The 19085-nt window shown below is 53.4% G+C and overlaps 7 protein-coding genes across 7 annotated transcripts; 2 read left to right on the top strand and 5 right to left on the bottom strand.

The window, feature by feature from the left end:
- Window positions 1-1729: 1729 nt before the first annotated feature.
- Window positions 1730-2061, top strand: A1O7_03621 (uncharacterized protein; the record flags this gene model as incomplete). Its single annotated transcript, XM_007757639.1, has 2 exons — window positions 1730-1757; window positions 1811-2061. The coding sequence occupies 2 exons, from the start codon at window positions 1730-1732 to the stop codon at window positions 2059-2061; spliced, it is 279 nt and encodes a 92-aa protein (XP_007755829.1).
- Window positions 2062-2331: 270 nt separating this feature from the next.
- On the bottom strand, window positions 2332-4650 carry A1O7_03620 (uncharacterized protein; the record flags this gene model as incomplete). The annotated part of the gene is made up of 1 exon (XM_007757638.1): window positions 2332-4650. The coding sequence occupies one exon, from the start codon at window positions 4648-4650 to the stop codon at window positions 2332-2334; it is 2319 nt and encodes a 772-aa protein (XP_007755828.1).
- Window positions 4651-5701: 1051 nt separating this feature from the next.
- Window positions 5702-6843, bottom strand: A1O7_03619 (uncharacterized protein; the record flags this gene model as incomplete). The annotated part of the gene is made up of 3 exons (XM_007757637.1): window positions 5702-5728; window positions 5777-6753; window positions 6801-6843. The coding sequence occupies 3 exons, from the start codon at window positions 6841-6843 to the stop codon at window positions 5702-5704; spliced, it is 1047 nt and encodes a 348-aa protein (XP_007755827.1).
- Window positions 6844-7551: 708 nt separating this feature from the next.
- A1O7_03618 (uncharacterized protein) lies at window positions 7552-10671 on the top strand (the record flags this gene model as incomplete). The annotated part of the gene is made up of 1 exon (XM_007757636.1): window positions 7552-10671. One exon carries the CDS (start codon window positions 7552-7554, stop codon window positions 10669-10671), a length of 3120 nt encoding a protein of 1039 aa, XP_007755826.1.
- Window positions 10672-12502: 1831 nt separating this feature from the next.
- On the bottom strand, window positions 12503-13613 carry A1O7_03617 (uncharacterized protein; the record flags this gene model as incomplete). The annotated part of the gene is made up of 2 exons (XM_007757635.1): window positions 12503-13369; window positions 13425-13613. 2 exons carry the CDS (start codon window positions 13611-13613, stop codon window positions 12503-12505), a joined length of 1056 nt encoding a protein of 351 aa, XP_007755825.1.
- Window positions 13614-14586: 973 nt separating this feature from the next.
- A1O7_03616 (uncharacterized protein) lies at window positions 14587-14919 on the bottom strand (the record flags this gene model as incomplete). The annotated part of the gene is made up of 3 exons (XM_007757634.1): window positions 14587-14604; window positions 14662-14731; window positions 14855-14919. 3 exons carry the CDS (start codon window positions 14917-14919, stop codon window positions 14587-14589), a joined length of 153 nt encoding a protein of 50 aa, XP_007755824.1.
- A 1421-nt stretch (window positions 14920-16340) lies between these two features.
- Window positions 16341-18700, bottom strand: A1O7_03614 (CPA1 family monovalent cation:H+ antiporter; the record flags this gene model as incomplete). Its single annotated transcript, XM_007757633.1, has 4 exons — window positions 16341-17536; window positions 17590-18118; window positions 18183-18316; window positions 18367-18700. The coding sequence occupies 4 exons, from the start codon at window positions 18698-18700 to the stop codon at window positions 16341-16343; spliced, it is 2193 nt and encodes a 730-aa protein (XP_007755823.1).
- Window positions 18701-19085: the final 385 nt, after the last annotated feature.

Below are 19085 nucleotides of genomic sequence, written 5' to 3'. Positions count from 1 at the left end.
CGAGGTGCAATATTTGCAACAGCGCTTCAGCTAGAGGAAGGCGTTCCTCCATTATCCCCAGTAAAAGTGGTGGCTGACAAGGCGGTAAAGTAAACGTTGAGCAATTTTTTGATCCGTAGAACAGCGGTGTGCCCGGGCAGCTTCCATCCCTACTCGGATCGAACAAGCTGCGTGGTGATCCAAAGTGCGCTTTGCAGGCGAAACGGAAAGGGGCAAGAGCTGCTGCGTGTTGAGTGCACTCCCTGTCTCGGGTGATGGCCACGGTGACCGCGCTGCCTGGGCCTGCTATCATCTCAGGTTGTGGTCGTCAACACGGCTAGTCGCACAGTCGTTGAGGCTGTGAATGCCTTCTGGCTCGCTTTCCCCACGAAGAGGAAAGCCCGTGGGGGTTTTGTCATTGCGTGCTCGCGTCATTGGCCGAGGGTCCATCTTACTTAGGTGAGTCTGCTCTCGAAACAGAAAGAGCTCAAATTCCTCAAGTGGAAAGACGTTCTGATGTCGACTCTCAGTCATGGAAGACGCCAGGACTGATTGTGGTGGACAGTCTCGGTTGGGCGAGGAACACCCGCCGATTGGGCGCCTACGGGGCGTCCCTGACTTCAAACGCCCGTGCCTGCAGTAACCGCCAATTGGCATCACTGAGCCAGCCTGGTGAGCCTGATGCCCCTTGATAGGCTGGAGGGCTTGTTTCATTGCGGCAGTTTCTGCAGCGCGCTTGCCCGCCTGATTCGATTTTCACCACGACACTCGTGTTGAGTTCAAACACAGTCCTTGCCATTCATTATTCATGATCGTGTATCATTTCTTAACCACGCAAAGGACCATACTCGATATCCTCTGCGTTCTTGCCTGGTGCTGCGTTTCATGGTGCTCGGGCCTGTTGCGCTGCGTTGCCAGTCTGCTGGAACCGTCAGAGGCCAACAAGCCAACCTGAACCTTCAAACTATCCCCTGGCCGTCTAATCTCCACAGCCGCCATGCATCAGCTTCTTGTATCTGGTCCACCACCTGCGACATTCGCAACGGTTGGAATCTCTCCTGCGGCACTCTTCCTTCGCCTTGCATCGTCATAGCGCTTGAAGTGTTGCTCCATGAGCACTCCTGCGCCGCTTGCGGTTGCTCAATCACAGTCTGACGACATGGTGACTCCTCCCGGGTCGTGCCGTGTGTTGGTGCCACTTCGAGCCTGCACAACCCTTCACCTTACCTGATGCCCGCCAGGACAATGTGCGACACACAACTCTGCTCTTGAGCATCCCTGTGGCAGCGGCTGATGATCTCCCAATCATCGGCAGCGCCTGGCATTTTCTTGGCCGTATGAGACTCTATGTTGTACCCCTCTGCTCTTTGCGTTCCTCATGTTAGCACAGCGTCGGCTTTCTCCTGATGTCCACCTCGTTTCGACCATGTGATGGGCATGCCAGATGTGTATCGCGCGCTTGTGGTTGACGTGACTCCCTCCTGATAGGGATAGGGAAGCTGGACACCTGCGCGTCAGAGTATTTAGTTGCTGCCTCGTCCTGTGGTCGTGCTTCCACCGTCAGTCTCAGGATCCATCCCCACTTGATTCGGTCCACCACAAGTACCGAGTTCAGTTGCCGCAACACATCCTCGATTTCTTCTGTTTGCATAGAGGCCTCAATCTCTCCCACATCTCCGCATCCAGAATTCTCCTTTTCTTCAAAATGAAAATCATTTCGCTCATTGTGGCTTTTATTGCAGCGGTAGCCATGGCTGCGCCAGTTGATCCCCCTGCCGGTAAGTTGACACAACCTGGGACGCCGTCGAAGCTGTCTGTTAAGATGGAGTAGGGCTCATGGACCGTGGCGTCACTGGCACCGGTCGTACCAAGGGCAATGGCGGCTTCAGAAGGGATGTCGTCATCGAAAGAGATCTCGATGGTGGCGATATCGCAGAACGAGGCGTCACTGGCACTGGTCGAACCAAGGGCAATGGCGGCTTCAAGAGGGATAGCTTTGTCGAACGGGGTCTTAGCGAAGGCAATATCGCATCACGAGGCGTCACTGGCACTGGTCGCACCAAAGGCAATGGCGGCTTCTAGAGGCGCCAATGTGGGGAGTGAAGTATCGAAAGAGATGGCCTTCTCGAGGAGAGATGGCCCACCATTCGCTATCTGCTCGATGGCAGGTCTGAAGATTGGTCAGATGTTGAGCCTCCACAATATGGGCTACAGATACACGGGCAGCCATGAAATGGCGGTTGCGATTCCACGGATGCCAGTGATCTGGTACCTAGACCCCTAGGACGGCCTCGCAGACGGAAGTCCGGGATTTCAGGTTGGGCAGGAACTGGGGTATTGATGGCTATGACTTCAAACCCATGTATCATAGTTAACAGCCGTGTCGCGCTCGAAACGTCGAGCATAGGGCGGCGCAACAACTGGAGGTGGTGATGCTATGGGCCTGGCCATCCTCCTTTGACGTTCGCTACGAAGTGTCGGGATCGCAGTATCCGGAGTCGTGAACTCAAACTCATTCAGGCTGATGGCCATCCAGGATTCCCTGGCTGGACGGGGAGGTGCTTCACCCGTCTTCGGAGGACTCAAGTGCGAAGAGTTCGCATGAGCGTTCCAGATGGAGATTGTGCGATCATCTGGAGGTAGTGTAGGAGAGGACATGCGATTGATTTCTGGTGTTGAAAATCTCGTTTTGAGCTCAAGGCCCCTGTTAGGGTTGTGCCGGCGAGAAGTTGTTCGGCTCAGACGTTCATCTGGCTGGAATCGAGGTATTACAGGGGTACGATCCCCAAGCATATCAAAATGATCCCAGCTCCTCGGCGGAGGTGACTTCCTGAAACACTTCCTCAGCAACGCTGCGATGTCTTCGATGGTAAGACTGATAACGATTGCTAACGTCCCAAAGATGACGATCAGGATGATGGCTAGCAGGCTGAAGGACTGATAGACGATTGACTGAATCATGAAGCTCTTGCAAAACCATTTGTCTGGCTCCTCGGTGGGAGGAAGCAGATATTGAGAGTACTGCGGCTCTGGCGCAATCTGTCCTGTGGCCCACTGGACGACTTCTCGTTGCAGCTGTGCCATGGCAATCGAGTGCCAGAAGCCCACCTCGAGCGTCCACTGGTTGTCCGGCAGTCCTGGAGAGACCACCGCACCGGATTGCCCGCTCATGCTCACGTTGGTCGCCAGCATCGGCGTGGTCGTCGTTTCCAGTTGCATAACCACATTTCTCAGCCCAGAGTAGGTTACGGCACGTAGTATTCGGTCGAAGGTAACATTTTGATGAGGTGAAAGTCCGGCATTGAAGGTTCCGTTGTTTTGGACTTGGTCAAATCCGCCAAATTCTGTGCAGCTGCTGTTGCCGCTGCAGAAGCGATGCTGTTCTGTGCACCCAAGAGAACTGATCGCCGCGTCGCGTGAGAATCGGGACTGCAGAAAAACATTCGGGTTGGGAAAATGTGCTTCTCTGTGTGCAGAAAACCAAGGATCCTCGATGGGGTCCAGGTACATCCCGGTGAAGCTGAGAAAGAACATGTTCAAGTCGGCCTTTGCCTGCACTAGTTCCGGGATGGGCTCGAAATCGCCAAAGCTGTATTGTGGGTCGGCAACTGCGTAGGCCATCTCGACGTCGATCTGATATGGGAGCGTTACTTGGGCAGAGAAGTCGTTGTAGAAGGATGCGAAGTTCGAGTAGGAGTATGTCCAATTGCCTTCTTTATATAAGGAGGGCCCATAGTAGGCAAACGCCGCGTCTGGTGCAGGTTTGGGACTTGAACTATTCGTGATCGAACCGTCCCAGCCTCTTATGTAACCGCTGTCGTCGAGCACTGCACATGTTGTTCGCCTCTGATACTTTAAGCGGTCGCCCGGAGAAGCGTTGATGCCAAGGTCTTCGTGCGAGTCGATTAGACCAGTATCCAGAACAATGACCTTCGAGTCCTTATGGCACAGGTGCGGTGCAAAAGGGCACGTACTGTCCCATACAGTCCAATTCAGTCTCGAAGTCTTCAGCGTGTTGCAGGTGGGTGACATGCCGTCGGCAAAAGCTTGAGACAGATAGCATTCCTGTGCATAGCCGAGGCTGAGTTGGATGTCATGTCTTTGTTTAGCTGCATTCTGAACAAACAGACCGTACTCGAACTCGTTGGAAAAGAGCGAATCTTGTGCGATAGCGCGGTAAGTTTCGTTCCACACTCCGCATCGTTTACTTCGTGCCAGCACCGCCGACCTGCCGTCTTTCGTGGCACTGATTGCCTTGTTAGAGAAGACGCCCGCAATCCAAAACAGCACCGTGTAGGTTATGGCGAAGAGACCAATGCCATATGTGCTCCAACGTCGCCTGTTGGTGTGCCGCCGTCGAGATGAACAGGCTAGGTTCAGCATGAGCCATGCTGTCGCCAGGTCCGAGCCTGCATTTCTTAGAATGACTTGTCGCTTGCGGAGATGCGGACTCATTCCCTGTCGTTCAGAGGCACTCAGCTCATAGAGGATGAATCGGATGATGGTCCATAGCCGAATCCCGCTGATCGTGACAAAAACCGCCAAGGCGTTGGTCAAAAGGGTGGCTTGCGTTGGGCAGAGCGTCCATGTGAGTCCCCATACTTTGCCCCTTGACCAGTCTGTCCAAACGCCCTCATATATACTAGCACTCGTCCCGAAAGCGTCAGCCATGTAAAGATTGTTGCCAGCTCAGAGAAAAGAGTGGGCTGTCGCTTGAATGCTACCTCGTCGACGAGAGAGGCTGGTGATGTCGCTGGTGATGGTGCATACTTCGTGTCTATCAGGACTGGCAGATCAGGTAAGACGACCAAGGCTTATGGTTAGGGATTCATGGAGAGTGGCGGTATAGGATGAGCGTAAAGGCTTCACACAACAAACATTCTTTCTCTTTGCCTACCTGCTTCAGCCTCATCATACGAGTATATCCCAGTCGGTACTTGATCCAAAATTGGTCATTGCAGGCCATGAAGGCGGTGCAGATCGCGCCGGCCCGGTGTTGGTCAAGATGAGGCTGCCGGCTCCGCGGACGTGTAAACGACAGAGGCTCGGGCGAATTATGACCTCTCAAGGTTGGGAGGACGTCGACGCAAGCCAGGGCTCATCCGTCCCGTTCGTGGGAATATTAGCCACGCCTCCGGATTGCGTTGTTTCGCAACATGGTCGAGGCCCCCGGAAAGGAAGAGTTAGCCGCGATAAATCTGCATCCAGTTTCATGTAGTTGTTACTGCTCATGGTTGGCGAATATGTAGGTCATCAAAGGCTGGCGCCAGGTAAGCGCCAGAGATCTCTACAAAAAGCACAAGGCGCATGAAAGCTGCATGATGTGACATGTCATACTACCACCTCACTGGGACTTTAGCGCATGGGCAGTCCTAACAGAAGCACCCAAATTAGTTCAGATTCGTGAATAGAAACATCCCAAGAATTGGAAGCGGGTTAAGGTTCGAGGGAATGAGGTTTCCGGGATAGAAACGAACACGGATCGAAACATAGCAGAGCCTCAACCGCCAAGGATGCTTGGGCAGCACGTGTGATGACTAAGTCTTCAGTGCTCCTCCATCTCCACCAGCTTGCGATGCATACTTGTGGTTGGGCTTTGGTCGATCTCGATGCAGTTCAGGACGCTGTACTTCGTTCGCCGAAATGGAATTGGGACTCGAAATTCTAGGCGCCGCAACGGCCAACCACGAGTATCAGCCTTTGCTCTATTCTTGCTGCACCACTAAGCATCGAAAGAACTGATGTAGTACTTATGATGCGTCAGTCTCTGGTCTGAAAGTGGACAATTCGAACATACCGTGAGGCATGGGTCACCTTCATCGCCATGTTCGTCGGCCGGCAGATAGACATACAGCACCAAGGCCCCCTCGTTGATGAAACACGCAATGACTTTTGTGCAAACTCGGCCAACGCTGAGCACCCTTGACCAGTCCTTCGCGTCGATGCGGACTTTTGACCAGCCTGCCTCATTCTCGCCATTCGGTCCACCTAGCTCCTTCATCCTAGTGGTCGGGTGATTTGCCATGTCTGGGAAGAATGCGGGATCAAGTTCGGGATGTGCAAGCCCTGTCCACCTGCTTGAGATATTGAGGGCATCTGTTTTGACGGAGATTTTGAGCGAACCGTACATGTTAGCGCTAAGTTCAAGTCGAGGGCTCACGCTGGAGGAGGTCTTGGTAGTGGCGAGTGCTAATCTAGTGAAGCGCTCCGATATCGTCTTGACCTGAGTGAGGGGGGGAAGGCAGATGTTCACATCCGGCTCTGGGGTGCGCGGCTGGTGCAATCTCTCAACGACCTCCATGGCGAGTACTTTGACAGGTATGTCTTGGGTGATGACGGTTTCTCGTTCCCTGGCTGCCTCGCCCTGGGTCTCATTGAAGGAGAGGTCATTGTCATCGAAATCGAACGCCCCGGCACCGGCTCGTTCGCGAGCGGTATTTGCAGCCGCGACCACGTTGTTGCCACTACTGAAGGTATTCGTGACAATAGTCAGCGATAGCATGGGCACATTGTTTTTCTTGGTTAGTCTGATCTGAGTCGAAGTTGACCCGAGTGCGGATTTGAGGGCGCGTGAAAGCGCCTGGATCGGAACTTCTAGATTGATTGTGTTCTGGGGTGACGCCGACTGGAGGATGTAGGTGTCGAAGATCATCTCCGGTCTCAAGACAGACCACACCTGGCTTCCCTTGTCGGGGATGATGGTGAATTGGACATCTTCATCGTTGAGTCGACACCAGGCGATTTGCCCAAGTGACGCCAACGAGGCACAGAATTCTGCCTGCTGTTAGCCGAGACGCGGCTGGAAATGAGAGGCTGCATACTGGCTAGCAAGTTCACATTTCTAATCTGGCTTTTGAAACGCATGGCATGTTTGGCAGAGGACAGTCGGTGTCGCAGCTGGAGGGGAATTTGGGTTGCTGATGGGTGGACTGTGTGGAAGTGGTTAGCTTGAAGAACGTCCAGGAACACGAGCCAACGTTCCGCGCGCCGTTGCACCGGAGAAAAACGCGTCATGGGGGAGGAAATACGCGACAAAAGCTCATTTCGCCTATCTAGCAAACCCGGGTTAGTGGGCGGTTAGTTAAGAAAATCGGGGGGACGAACGCCTCTGGGAGCGCGTACAAACAGGGGCGCACCCGTTAGGAGCCGGTCCAGCCGAGCCCCAAGGCCAGCGGCAGGCGCAGTCAAAATGTTTCTGGGGAAGGTTCAAGCTGCAGCCCAACGTGCAGACGTAGCCTGCAGTCCGAAGCCTGCATTTATCCAACCTTCCCACTTGAGACAGATTGAATTCAGCCTCACCTTTCCATCTCTGGTGCGTCGCCGATATTTGTATTCCATTGACTCGTCGCCCCCATCGCCTACATCACCTACCACCGACCTCACCGATCGATCGAGGTCTACACTCTCCTGTCGCCCTAAACATCGCCTCATGCCCTTGCCTCATCCTCAGTATTGAATGGTTTCGACTTCGTCCAGCATGCTGTCATCTGGTTCCACGGGTGTTGGAAGTCGTCGACTATCGAGAGCGTTTGCTTGCTGGCAGGATAGAAGCATTCTTACACAATTCTGAACATGGCGCCCACAACTCCCACGCTACAGAATTTCCCCCGCCTCGACCCAATTGCTCCAGACCGTTCGCCGTCCCGATCTCCTCGACGCAAAGCCCAATTCGCCTTCAGAGAGCTCGATCCGTTGTTGGGGAATTTGTCACCACATTCGACGTTGAAGGCATTACAGGCCACAGAAACAATATCAACCGGGGCAGCGCAGGAAGATGCTTTGACATCCAGCATTGCAGATGCCACTCCAGCAGAGCGAGAACTCGGCATAAGGGCCGCTTTTGCCGCTCAAAAACTGCGTGAGTGGAAGGAGGAGATAGCCAAATGGAAGTGGCCGGGCAAGCAAGAAAGAGGGTTTGGTCTGGGATTCATCCCCCCGCCAGACGCACAAGACAATGGCGTCGAGTATCACGGCTGTTTGCCTGCATCCGTGGTGGAAGACTACGAGACCAGACTAGAGGAAATTAGGGACGATCTGGATAGTCTGGGAATCAACGAGATCAAAGATCATGTGCTCGAAGCGCACCGTCCATCGAGCAGCTCGGCAAAGTCCAGGCCTGCGGGACCTCGTGCAAGTTATGGGAGAATGCGTGATTTTACGGCTCTGATCACTGCAACAGTCATCCAGGCCTTGCCCGATCTGGCCAAATTGAACACATTGCTGGATACCTGGGACATTCGATTACGGGTACTTAGGGAGCTGCCGAGGTTTCTCGAGGTGATGCAGTCCACTCAGTCCGGCATCCAGCGCGCTTTCAACCAAACCAGAGACCCGAACTCTGCACGAAATCTGACAGAAGCAGTGTTGGACAATCGAAAGATGGATCTGGGTGGACAGGTGTCAGATATGGGCCGACGCATTGATCGACTCCTTGACATGCTCGAGGGCCAGGATGACACCCTACCACAGGCCTGGATTGACAGGCTCGAGAACATCGAGCTCGACTACGCAACCTGGGTGGTTGAAGCTCAACATGTGCTTCTCAAGAACCAGCTCGTATTTAAATCAACACAAGGCTATGAGCCAATGAAAGTGGCCAAGAGCTTGGCTCATATTGAAGAAGACCACAGGAGCATCGCCCCTGCATCGCCTCTCCAGCCAAACAATTCTCAGATATTGTCAGCAGAAGATACCACTCGAGAAGGGCACATATCAGAGCTGCCTAGCCCAGAGATCGACGAACCAAAAGCGAAGCGCAAGCCTTCGTTGAAGCTTGACCTGGCTCAGCCGAGGAGTCATAGAAGAGAAGTCTCCAAAGTTTCTGTCGCTGAATCCATGTACTCGACTTTCTCAGACATTTCCAATGCAGAGATTATGGACGCAAAATCCACCAGCGTTCTCCCGAGTCCCAAGGTCAGCGTGGTCGACAATTCGTTCCGGGCCAGTCGTGATGAAATCACCTGGTTCGGGTCTGCGCCAGCAGCTCAGCAGCAGTTGGCTGCGAAGCCACCGATGCTTCAACGGGCGTCGACAGCCTCGATCGAAGTCTTCCCCAAGGAGAAGCTACGGGAAGTCGTCTTACAGCGTTCGGCCAGTTGGGATATGCTCTCGCAAAGAACGCATGCACGCGAGGAGACACGGTCGAAAGCTCTGGCGCAATTGACGGGGTCCGAGGTACCCAATACATCAGATCAGGGAGCGGGAGATGCTGCGGTGTTGCCATTAGCACCCTCCATCGAAACAGCACCTTTGGCAACACCGTCTCTGCAAATTGAGCCTCTGCACGTCCCTTCGCGGCAAAAAACTCAGCCGGTGCTGCCCAGGCGGTCGAGCAAGAGGAATACTTTGATTGGATTGTCTCCCATCACACCCACCACGAGCGCCGCTACGGAGGATCTTGTGCAGCAAACAAGTCCTCCCAGTAATACAAAGCACCCATCAAGAAGACATAAGATGTCCGAATCACTGGATGAGAAGATCCAGGATATTCTCACCACCTTGCCGACCAAAATTCGGCTGGCGAAGGACGTAGACTCCGAAAGCTCCTCAACATCGACGACGCGTTCGTCCACACCTACCCCTGCATTGACTCTGTCGCCTGCTCGAGCAGATCAATCTAGCCGCAAGGGTAATCTTGCAGATCCTGATATCAAGCTGTATCATCTGACACGGACCGGACAAGGACGTGGGGTACCGCCTATTAAGCTTTTCGTGCGGACTGTTGGAGATGGTGATCGGGTAATGGTCCGTGTTGGCGGAGGCTGGGCTGATCTCGGGGAATACTTGAAGGAATATAGTCTGCATCATGGCAGCCGTGCAACTATCGATGGTCGGCTTGAGGTTGCCAGCTTTCCTGGAAACGGTCAGCCATCCGCTTCCAATGTGGCCCCGGTTTCGCAAGGACGACAAAAGCCGAGATCCCCTACAACAGTTCAGACGACTTTTAAGACTGCTGACATTGTCAATCCCAAGACCAGATCGTCGACGCAGCGGCCTGGCTCGCCTGAAAACCGGACGAGTAAAGGGGATGGAATAGCACCGCCAGTACCTCCTATACCGTCTTCTTATACCATCAGATCTGCTACGACTACGTCTGCTACGCGACGCGAAGCTGGGGCTACAACCGACATTGTCCACGCAGATGTAGGAGCTCCGGAAACACCCGCGCAGAGGCGCCATTCAGTTGTCAGTAGTCAGGGTGGCATTACAACCACGACCGTCGTCACTCCTCCCGTCATCACCACGAATTATACCCCTCTAGGAGGTGCTGGCCCCAAGATGAACGCCCGAAGGGTACCAAACACGGGAGCGAGTCCCAATAACAACGACGCGTGGGTTCAAGGAATGGTCGGCAAGGCAAGGGCCGTCAGTGGCAATGGGCCGACAACTGTGCAGGGACCGAATAGCACATCCACAACAGTCACAACAACGACCACTGTCAGCTCCACTCCGCCTTCGAGTGGGCGTCGCGCATCGTCGCACTTCAGTGTCAGCCCCAATAATCAGAATTCGAGCCCCGTCACAATATCAACGAGTCCAAGTACGTCATCTGTTGCGAGTGACGCGAAGAGTGGCCGGCGAATTAGTAGTTATACATCGGGAAGCAGGAAGAGCAGTCGAATGAGTCTAGGCGACATTGGTGGGATCAAGCGGGTGTTTTTGAGGAAAAAGTCCGATGCTGTTGCCAAGTGATGACTGCTCGAATATTGTCTGGCAACAAACGTCGGTTCCCGAGCAGCATAATGTCTGTTTGGAGTACTTTCCTTGGGTTGTCTATTTCGAGCGCTGGTTGGATTGCATGGGATTGGAGCGAATCTGCTTGGCTGAGGGGAATTGGTGCACAGAACATGAACATAACCGGGGTGACTCGGAAGAGCAGGCTTCAGTCGTCGAGCGAGCGAATCGACTGGGAATCCCTCGTGGACGACGGGGGTATATGACCCCAGGTACATATTCCGTACTGTACACTCTTGTAATCCTTAACTTGAAACACCCGCACGGTTCGCAGGACCATACCGATCTCGCGTGGACGTCTGCGTCTGCTCATCACGAGGCTATTAATATCTCGGTTACAGAAACACGCAATTAGCGAACCCTGAGTGCCTGAGTGGTGCGCGAGTGCCTCCTTCCGCCTCGAGGACTCCAGAACCGAACGCGCCTTGTGAGATGCCCGGCCGTAACTACGGAGTACCTAGGTATGGAATCCAAACCACACTACCGACCCGTCGTGCCTGTCCTGGTTGGCGCATCCCCTCTCAACGCACCGAGATTGAGTCTGAGTGAGACACCTACCTAATCACACCGTCACAAACTCCTGCCCAAACAGGGACGGCGGCGCCTGGAGCGGAAATCCGCCAAGGTATGCGACGAGGTATGCAGGGCCACGGGAAACATCGCTATACTGCAGGTAGTGCGCTACTCCCACCACGCCTTTGATTGCAGCGTCCCGGGGCTTACTAATTACCTAGAGGCGTCAAAAAATGCAAGACATTCGCTTGGTCGGTCGCGTGGTCGCGTGGTCGCGTGGTCATTGACGTCGGCTTCGCGGCAGGAAAATCTCCGACGAGCCAAGTGGCGGCTAATTTAGTAGGGAAGTACGGAGTATGTACACGGTCCTTCCTAACGTGCTCGTCTACTGCGCATTGTACGGCGTCAGTACGGGGTACGTGTGAACATATGCGAGTGAGGAAGTGAGTGCGAACCGCCTCGCCTGGCCACTCTTCTTCAATCGTAGCACTGCAATTCGGGCAGACAATGAGAACGGCAAAGCCGCATGTTGGCAGTTGGGTACGGAGTACTCCGTTTGTGCTGTGTAGTTACTACCTACATTGTACTGTGTACCCCTTGCAATCGCCTAATGAAAAGGTAGCGCTGTACGGAGTACTAATGCCAGGTACGAGCAGCGACGCTCTCTTTTGCGCATCAGAAGAGTTGCTGACCTGTTCGCAACATGGCCCAGGCGTTGAAGGATGTCTTCTCTGTGCTTCTGTATTTGGCTGTGTAGAGCGGCAAGGGACCACAAGGCGTGTTTCATCAGACGAGTTCAAGGGTAGACTTGTAGTAGTCGCGTGGTCTATAAGTAGTACACAAGTACTTGACGTTCGAGCCGTTGGAGCGGTTCGGGGAATTTCACCCTGTCGTCGGCGCCTTGGCAGACACGAACACGCTAGATTGACACGGTCCACACAGTAGGGGTAGGGCCACCTACTGCACTGTGTAGGTGAGGGCTTTGACATGGCACCCAGACGCGGGATCCTCTTGTGACGAGAGTGGGTATTCGCCGTACTTGTACGGATTGCTAAACTTAGCACACTCGGCTCCTCTATTCTCGCTTCGTGCGTACCACCCTGCACAGCAGCAGAGGGAGGGGGAAAAGGGGCCCAAGTAAACGCCGTTCTTCCAGTGTAGACCACTCGTGCCCGAACCGTCGAGGAGCCTCTCCCTGCAATGCCCGTCGAAATTAGTACGAGTACTGTCTAGACACATCTCGGGCCCAACCTTGAAAGCCCATCACGTTGATCCTTCAAGCGCACGTGTCGTTGAACAAGGCCCGACAACGTGCACTCTCCACAATGTTGAACGTCTTGCCCTTGATAAACTCGAACTCGGCCTCGTCCACGGGCTCGCCCTCCCCGTCGCCGGAATCGACGGGACTCACATACCCCAGATCCTTGGACGGCTCGTAGTGGTGCATGATCTGCGGGTTGACGACCAGACACCGCAGTTCCCTCTCGCGGCAATGGTGCGACAATGCGACGTCGAAGGCTTCGTCCGCGCCACGCCCGAGGAGAGTGAGGATCTTCTGCGCCGAGGCCCTCGTCACGCCGTATCCGAAGCTGCACACCGTCGTGGTTGAGACGTGAATCATGCGGTGCCCTTCGGGCAGTCGCTGTTGGAGATAGCCCGTCGACCACGAGGCGTACGAGTCGGTGGGGATGCGCGTGTCGTCGGCGTAAATCACGCCCGGGGGCGCCCAGTCCTCGATGGCGCCGCCGCAATGGCCCAGCCAGAGGACGTCCCAGTCCGCGCCGTAGGGCGTGGGATCGGACTTGGGCACGAATGTATAGTTCCGGACGTTGTCGGAGATCAGTTTGATTTGGTCTTTGATGCGCACATCCCAGTCAACGTCATCTTCGACAATAAATGCGGTCTCGAGGCCAGATGCGATCACGAATTTGAGGAGGTCGAGATGCGCAACCCACGCCGAGGCAGAGCCATGCTTGGGTGTGGTAGTCTGGCCGAGGCCGATGTCCTCGAACGCAACGACGAATTCCACGGGGTTGTGCGGTTGTGGCGGTATGGTGAAGTCCAGTCCCGTGAGCTTGGCGGCCGCTTGGAGGCCGCGAGTTCTCCAGCTGGGTTTGGACGAAAGTGCTATCAACCTTTGGAACTGCAAAAGCACTATTAGCAAATATCAAGTATTCGGTCGTCTGTGTGATGCTTACCCCAAGGGTCGCATTCGCCGCGGCTTGTCTGGGCTGGACTGTTGAAACTGCAAAAAGACGTCCTAGTTGGACGTCGCTCGAGTATGGGTTTGGCAACAGGATAAAGACCAAAAAGAGTACAACGACGGCTGGCAATATGTGTAGGCGAGGGTTCGCATGTACTCTGAACGTGCACAACTGTCGGAACATGGTATCGACTCGCGTGCAAAAGTGGCCTCGCAGACACGATCGCGGTGGACATGTTGACTTATGGTTGTGGCCAGGCCAGTGTCTGGCTCTTTCGTACACGCCGTGCTAATCCAGGCATGGGGAAGCGAGAACACGGGTCCACTCGCATATGTAGTGTGGTAGGATTCTGACATGTTCACAGCGGCCACCTGGCTAGACGAACAATATAGGGCGGTTTCAGATCAGGGTCCACCATCAGGCTGCGTTGTTGCTCTCTAGGTCGGAACCGTAAGCCATGGATTGACTGACGGATGGGCAACGGGCGCTCTGGTTCGGCTCTTTCCTATTCAGGGCCTCTGGATATTTCGGTCAGAGTGAGTAAGAACGGTGGCTTCGCGATCTTGAAACAGAGAAACAGCGTGCTTTGCGTGATTAGTTTGCCCAGGCCGACTCTTACCCGCGCCAATTTGGCCAGAAAGCAAGGTCAATTAGCAGACGTTGTTACGGTGGAGAGATTTGGCTTGCCGCAAGCCGGATTGGCATCACCACCATCACGAGAACGTGCCCTTCGGTTGCGGTCTGGCGTGTCTTGGCCTGTGCTGGGGGCCATTAACCCAATACCACATTCGGTAGGTTTCTAGCAGCGTTCACCTCGGAAAACGATCCCCTCGCATGGAATGGGTTCTCTGTTTTCTCTGTTTTCTCTGAATGTGGGCGCGTGAACTGTGCGTCCAGGTTGGACGCGAAAAAACAACGTGATAGGAGGGTAGTCCGGAAGGAAGAAGCGCACCAAAGGACAGAAGCGGGAGCTGGATCTCGGAAGGCCATAACGAACTTGAAAGATGCGGCGCAATGTCAAGCAGAGTGGAAACGACATCGTTGCTGAGTGGGAAACCTCGTGATAACGCGTATTCATGCACAGGTCAGCACCGCTGCCGTAGCTTCAGCCGTTCTCAAGTCGACATTAGGGACACCCCTAATCGCTCCATATCACTCATTTCTTCACTTGGGCCTTGAAGATAGTCAGCAATCAAGAGTGTTCCAAAATGCGACGGGCCAGAGGTTGTACATTCTGCCCCGGATTTGAGGCTTGGGTATTGCCAGGCTGAATTGGCGCGGCAGGTTTGAACTTTTCGGCCCTACAAGGCAGATACCAGGCCACAGGTCAGCATCACACCATCTCAAGTGAAGCATAGCGTGCTGGACCCGAGGACAATATCTGGGGGGTGGAATGCTTGAGACAGGAACCGGGACCGACGTACTCCTTGCGGCGGATGTAGTCGTTCTCAAGGGCTTTCTCGCGTTCGTTGAACTTTGGCACATCCATCTTGGAGTTCGTAGATAGGTGCAATCCAGAATATGCGAGGTTTACTTCTTGCGCTCGACTTTGAGATGCTGTATAGACTGTTTGCGAATGGAACAGTTATGACGACGTGCAAGCACGCCGTACATTATCAAACAGTTTCGCATGCTTTGTACATGTCACCACAGTGGCAGTCCCTGTGACATCAGGATGTCTACTGTGGTTGGAGCTCACGGAGGCTAACCAAGGTGGGGAGCGCGTTAAGCCTAAAGAGTGTCTAGGACTAAGCAGAACTTGCCGCTTTATACTGTAATAGGTTTAGCGGGATACGGGCTGGTAAGCGACTCCAAAGGGGGTTGCCAAAACACCAGCTCCGACCACAGTAGAAGAAAGGAGTTCCAGGGATATACCTAGTCTTCCAGGTGTTCAGGATACACGAGGAACACACCAATCAACAGCAGACACAAATTACATGGTGATAATTGTAGAGAGCGAAAATTTGTTCAAAAATGATACAGCATCGGTGGTGTAATGTACGTTACCATCTCACCAGAATTTCGACGCTACCTGCTAATTGGTGCAGGGTAACATTGAAGCCTTCCAGTTACTTGTTAACTCAGCTTTAGCCCCGGGTTCGATTCCCGGCCGATGCATTATACGCTACATTTTATCTCCATATTTTTCTCCTTTTTTTAAGCTTATTAATAGTATTAATTTCTAAAGTATAAAGGCTTTAAAGTCTTATAAAGCTTTATAAAGCTCTATATATCTAGTAATTTAATAAGTTTTTATAGTTAATCTACTTAATCTAATTTAATCTAATCTATTATTATAAATTATTTATACTTTATAATTATAATAAGTAAATAAGTTAAGAATTCTAATAACTTAATATAAAAAGCTAAAGTATTTAGTCTTTTAAAGTAATTTTTAAGAGGTTATAACCTCTTTTAAAATTTAATTATTTACTTTAATATATCTATATTAATCTATAAAAATAAGGTTAATATAAAGTAATTAGCGCTTAAATATAGTTAGCTAGTTATAGCGTTAATTAGTATAGTTCGGGTATAGGGGGTATAGGTAATATTAGTAAAAGGACTAATAGTAATACGAGGCTATACTATAACTTGAACACCGTTAGATATAAATCCACTATGATGACGGATTTTTATCACTTTTCTACAAAGTTAGATAGAAGCACATAAAATGTACTAATGGACAATGTACTCGGCAACGTCGTCTAATGCCCGACACTTATCAGCGTTGAACTCGTTTGTACCCCGGAGGTATGTATCAGTACGCGCCCCTGGCGAGTTCCTTACTTCCATCCTCCCGAGTCTCTGGGCCAAATACTGTAGCATATCATGGCCAGGATCACTTTTTAAAAGAACGCCCCAAACCCATGCAAAGCGTAGAGAAGTGCATACATTAACACAGACCTTTCAAGAAGGCGGCGGTCCTTTCCCTTGACCCTGGTGCTGATCTAACAACAGGTGCGGTTTGATAAAGTCCTCGTCCAGTTGACGGAACCAGGCCGTGTGATCTGCCGTGGCGCCTCGGAGCAGATTTCGGATCGAGTTTGTGGCGCCGGCCAGGGGCGTCGATGTCCCTTCCGTCTGGGCTGCGGTGCCCATGTCGCCATGGTCCACGCCAAGCGGATCATCTTCTCCGTCGTTGAGAACGATATCCGGCGGCGCCGAACGCGTCCGTGCATCATGACCCGCCGCGAGAGGAGATTGTTTCCTTCGTGGTGCTGCAGGGGGGAGATCGAGATCCGCAGCATCCTCCTCGTCATCCGAGGTTGATCCGCTCATGCTGCCGTTGCCGCCATACAGCAGCTTCCCTTGCTGGGCTGCGTTCTCGCGCTCACGATGAGATATACTCGAGTTCTTGCGCTGGTTTCCGCGCCGGACGGGCGGGGAGCGTCCGTTGCTGCTGCTGTATCCTCTGTCGGGGCGAGGGCGAGACGCGGAGCCATTCGGTCTTCCTTCACGTGCGTTGCCCACGTAATCAAGGCCGATGGACGACGACCGTGGATTGTGGCCGAAACCTGTTCCAGAGCGCTTATAGTAGGTGCCGCCGTTTGCTGTCTCGATGTCAAATTCGTCGTCAGAGTCAATCTCTTCCACAACGCCTGTGCGGATGTTGAGGATTTCCAGCATGCGTGCCGTAGTTCCGCCGAAGATGATGACCGTCAGTACGACCACAACCAGCACGGTCGCACGCAAGGCAGGACCTTCGTTGCCTTGCAGCCCAGCGGCCAAGGCGACCCCGACAGCGCCCCGTAGACCAGCCCAGAACAACATGACCTGATAGTGCCAGGGAAGTTCCTCTGCGACATCTCGCCCGCGCCGTTTCGCTCGCACTCGAATGATATAGTTGATCGCCTTGGAGAGCGGAAATACGGCCAGCCACCGCGCGCCACAGATGCCGACCACGGTGACAAGAATGAAGAGCGGTTTGAAGACCAGATCTGTCTCGGTAAATAGTGTGAGGCCCAGGTAGATGAAGATGAAGTTCTCCGAGAGCTGTGCGGTAATCTGAAAAACGAATTTGGTGGTGAGCTGAGTCCGCCTCGACATGTTGTAGTATGCATAGTGCTTGAGGGTGATTCCGCAGAACAAGAGCGACACGATGCCTGAGGGTGCTCGTCAGCATGCCGACATGAAGGAAGGGGATCGCATTGCATACCTGACATATGCACGCCGTTGGAAAAGAAATAGCTTGCATATGCGATCAGAACAATCAACGAGCTCTCGATCCGTGGGAACCTGCGCACATAGGTATACTTCAGCGCAAGAGCGGTGCCAATTCCTACTACCACGCCGATGACCAAGCTGGTGAAGAACACAAGCAAGAAAATCCCAATCGCCTCGAACAGACTGATGATATTCAGATTCCCAGCCGCGCCGCCTTCCCTGTATCTTTGGGCGGTCTCGAACAGGACAATGGCGATGGCGTCGTTGAGGATGGACTCGCCAAAGATGACGGTGTAGAGTTTCGGCTCGACTTTGTAGAGATTGAAGATGGCGAGGATGGTGACGGGGTCGGTGGCTGACAGCGTAGCACCAACCGAGATAGCCTCGACCCAGGTGATCTGCAGGCCGTCGAAGGGGATTCTGGTCCATAGCCAGAGGATGAGACCTAACGAAACAGCAGAAATGAACGTCCCGGCAAACGCAAAGGTCAAGATGGTGCCGATGTTGCGAAAGAAGTTGGCCTGCGCGCACTGTTCAGTATGTTCCACACCTCCGCAGGGCCCAGCTCTTTCTCCATGCACTGACCTGGTGTAACTCATAACCCGAGGCGAGGATAATCGGCGGAAGGAGGAGATTGAAGAAGAACTGGTAGTCGAAGCTGACGGTATCTTGTATGATCGTCCCGGGGGTTATCCTTATGACCAAGCCAACGACCATACCTAGGCAAGCCATCAGCGGGTGAGTCGACGCATACGGGGACACGGCTCACCAGCGAATATGGATATGACCGTCTCATGGACCGCTTGAATCTTCTTCTGCTGCAGGATGTAGCTCATAAAGAGCGCCGCAATGAGCAGCATGATCAGGATGAAGAGTGCCCATGATGAGAAGATCTCTTTCTGTCCGGCCTCGGAGGGCTCTGCGCAACGGCATATCAGTGGGGGGCTCGTCGCGACAGGTGATTTACTGGTAGCTCGTACCGTCTGGGTCCGCGTCTTCAACCTGGCGACCTGGATGTGAATATCAGCGACGAGGACTCGCGGTGTGGCCGGGACTTTCGTACGAAGAAGATTCAACGTCGCGCCCACCAGACTCGACGCCATATTGGCGCAGATGCGCAGCTAACATTCGCGGGTGGGCGACGTGGAAGGCATGAGCAAGCAAGGTAGCACACAGATGGATGAAGCAGCAATACGGATCACGGTGTAAATCAATTGCTGTTGACAGACAGGCTGCGACAATTGTTGGAGAGCCGTCGCGATCCTTCGCCATGCCATGCACCGAAAAGGGATCATCTGCACCGGCCCTGATCTCCATCTCGCTCTCCACCCCCGAGCACCCCCGAGCCCCCATCGTTCGAAGCCACGTGCTGGTTGTCGTGGTCCGCGACAGACACAGTATTCCAAGACTGAAAGTGCTACAGCATCGAATACGTCTCATTGCGAGCCGACTCGGGCCTCTGCTTCAAGCTATGCTAGTAATAAGCCC

The sequence above is a fragment of the Cladophialophora yegresii genome, assembly GCF_000585515.1.
Source record: "Cladophialophora yegresii CBS 114405 chromosome Unknown aczIN-supercont1.2, whole genome shotgun sequence".
NCBI classification, from domain to species: domain Eukaryota; kingdom Fungi; phylum Ascomycota; class Eurotiomycetes; order Chaetothyriales; family Herpotrichiellaceae; genus Cladophialophora; species Cladophialophora yegresii.
The sequence above is the reverse complement of the archived record's forward strand: the minus strand, read 5'-3'. Positions and strand labels throughout refer to the sequence as shown.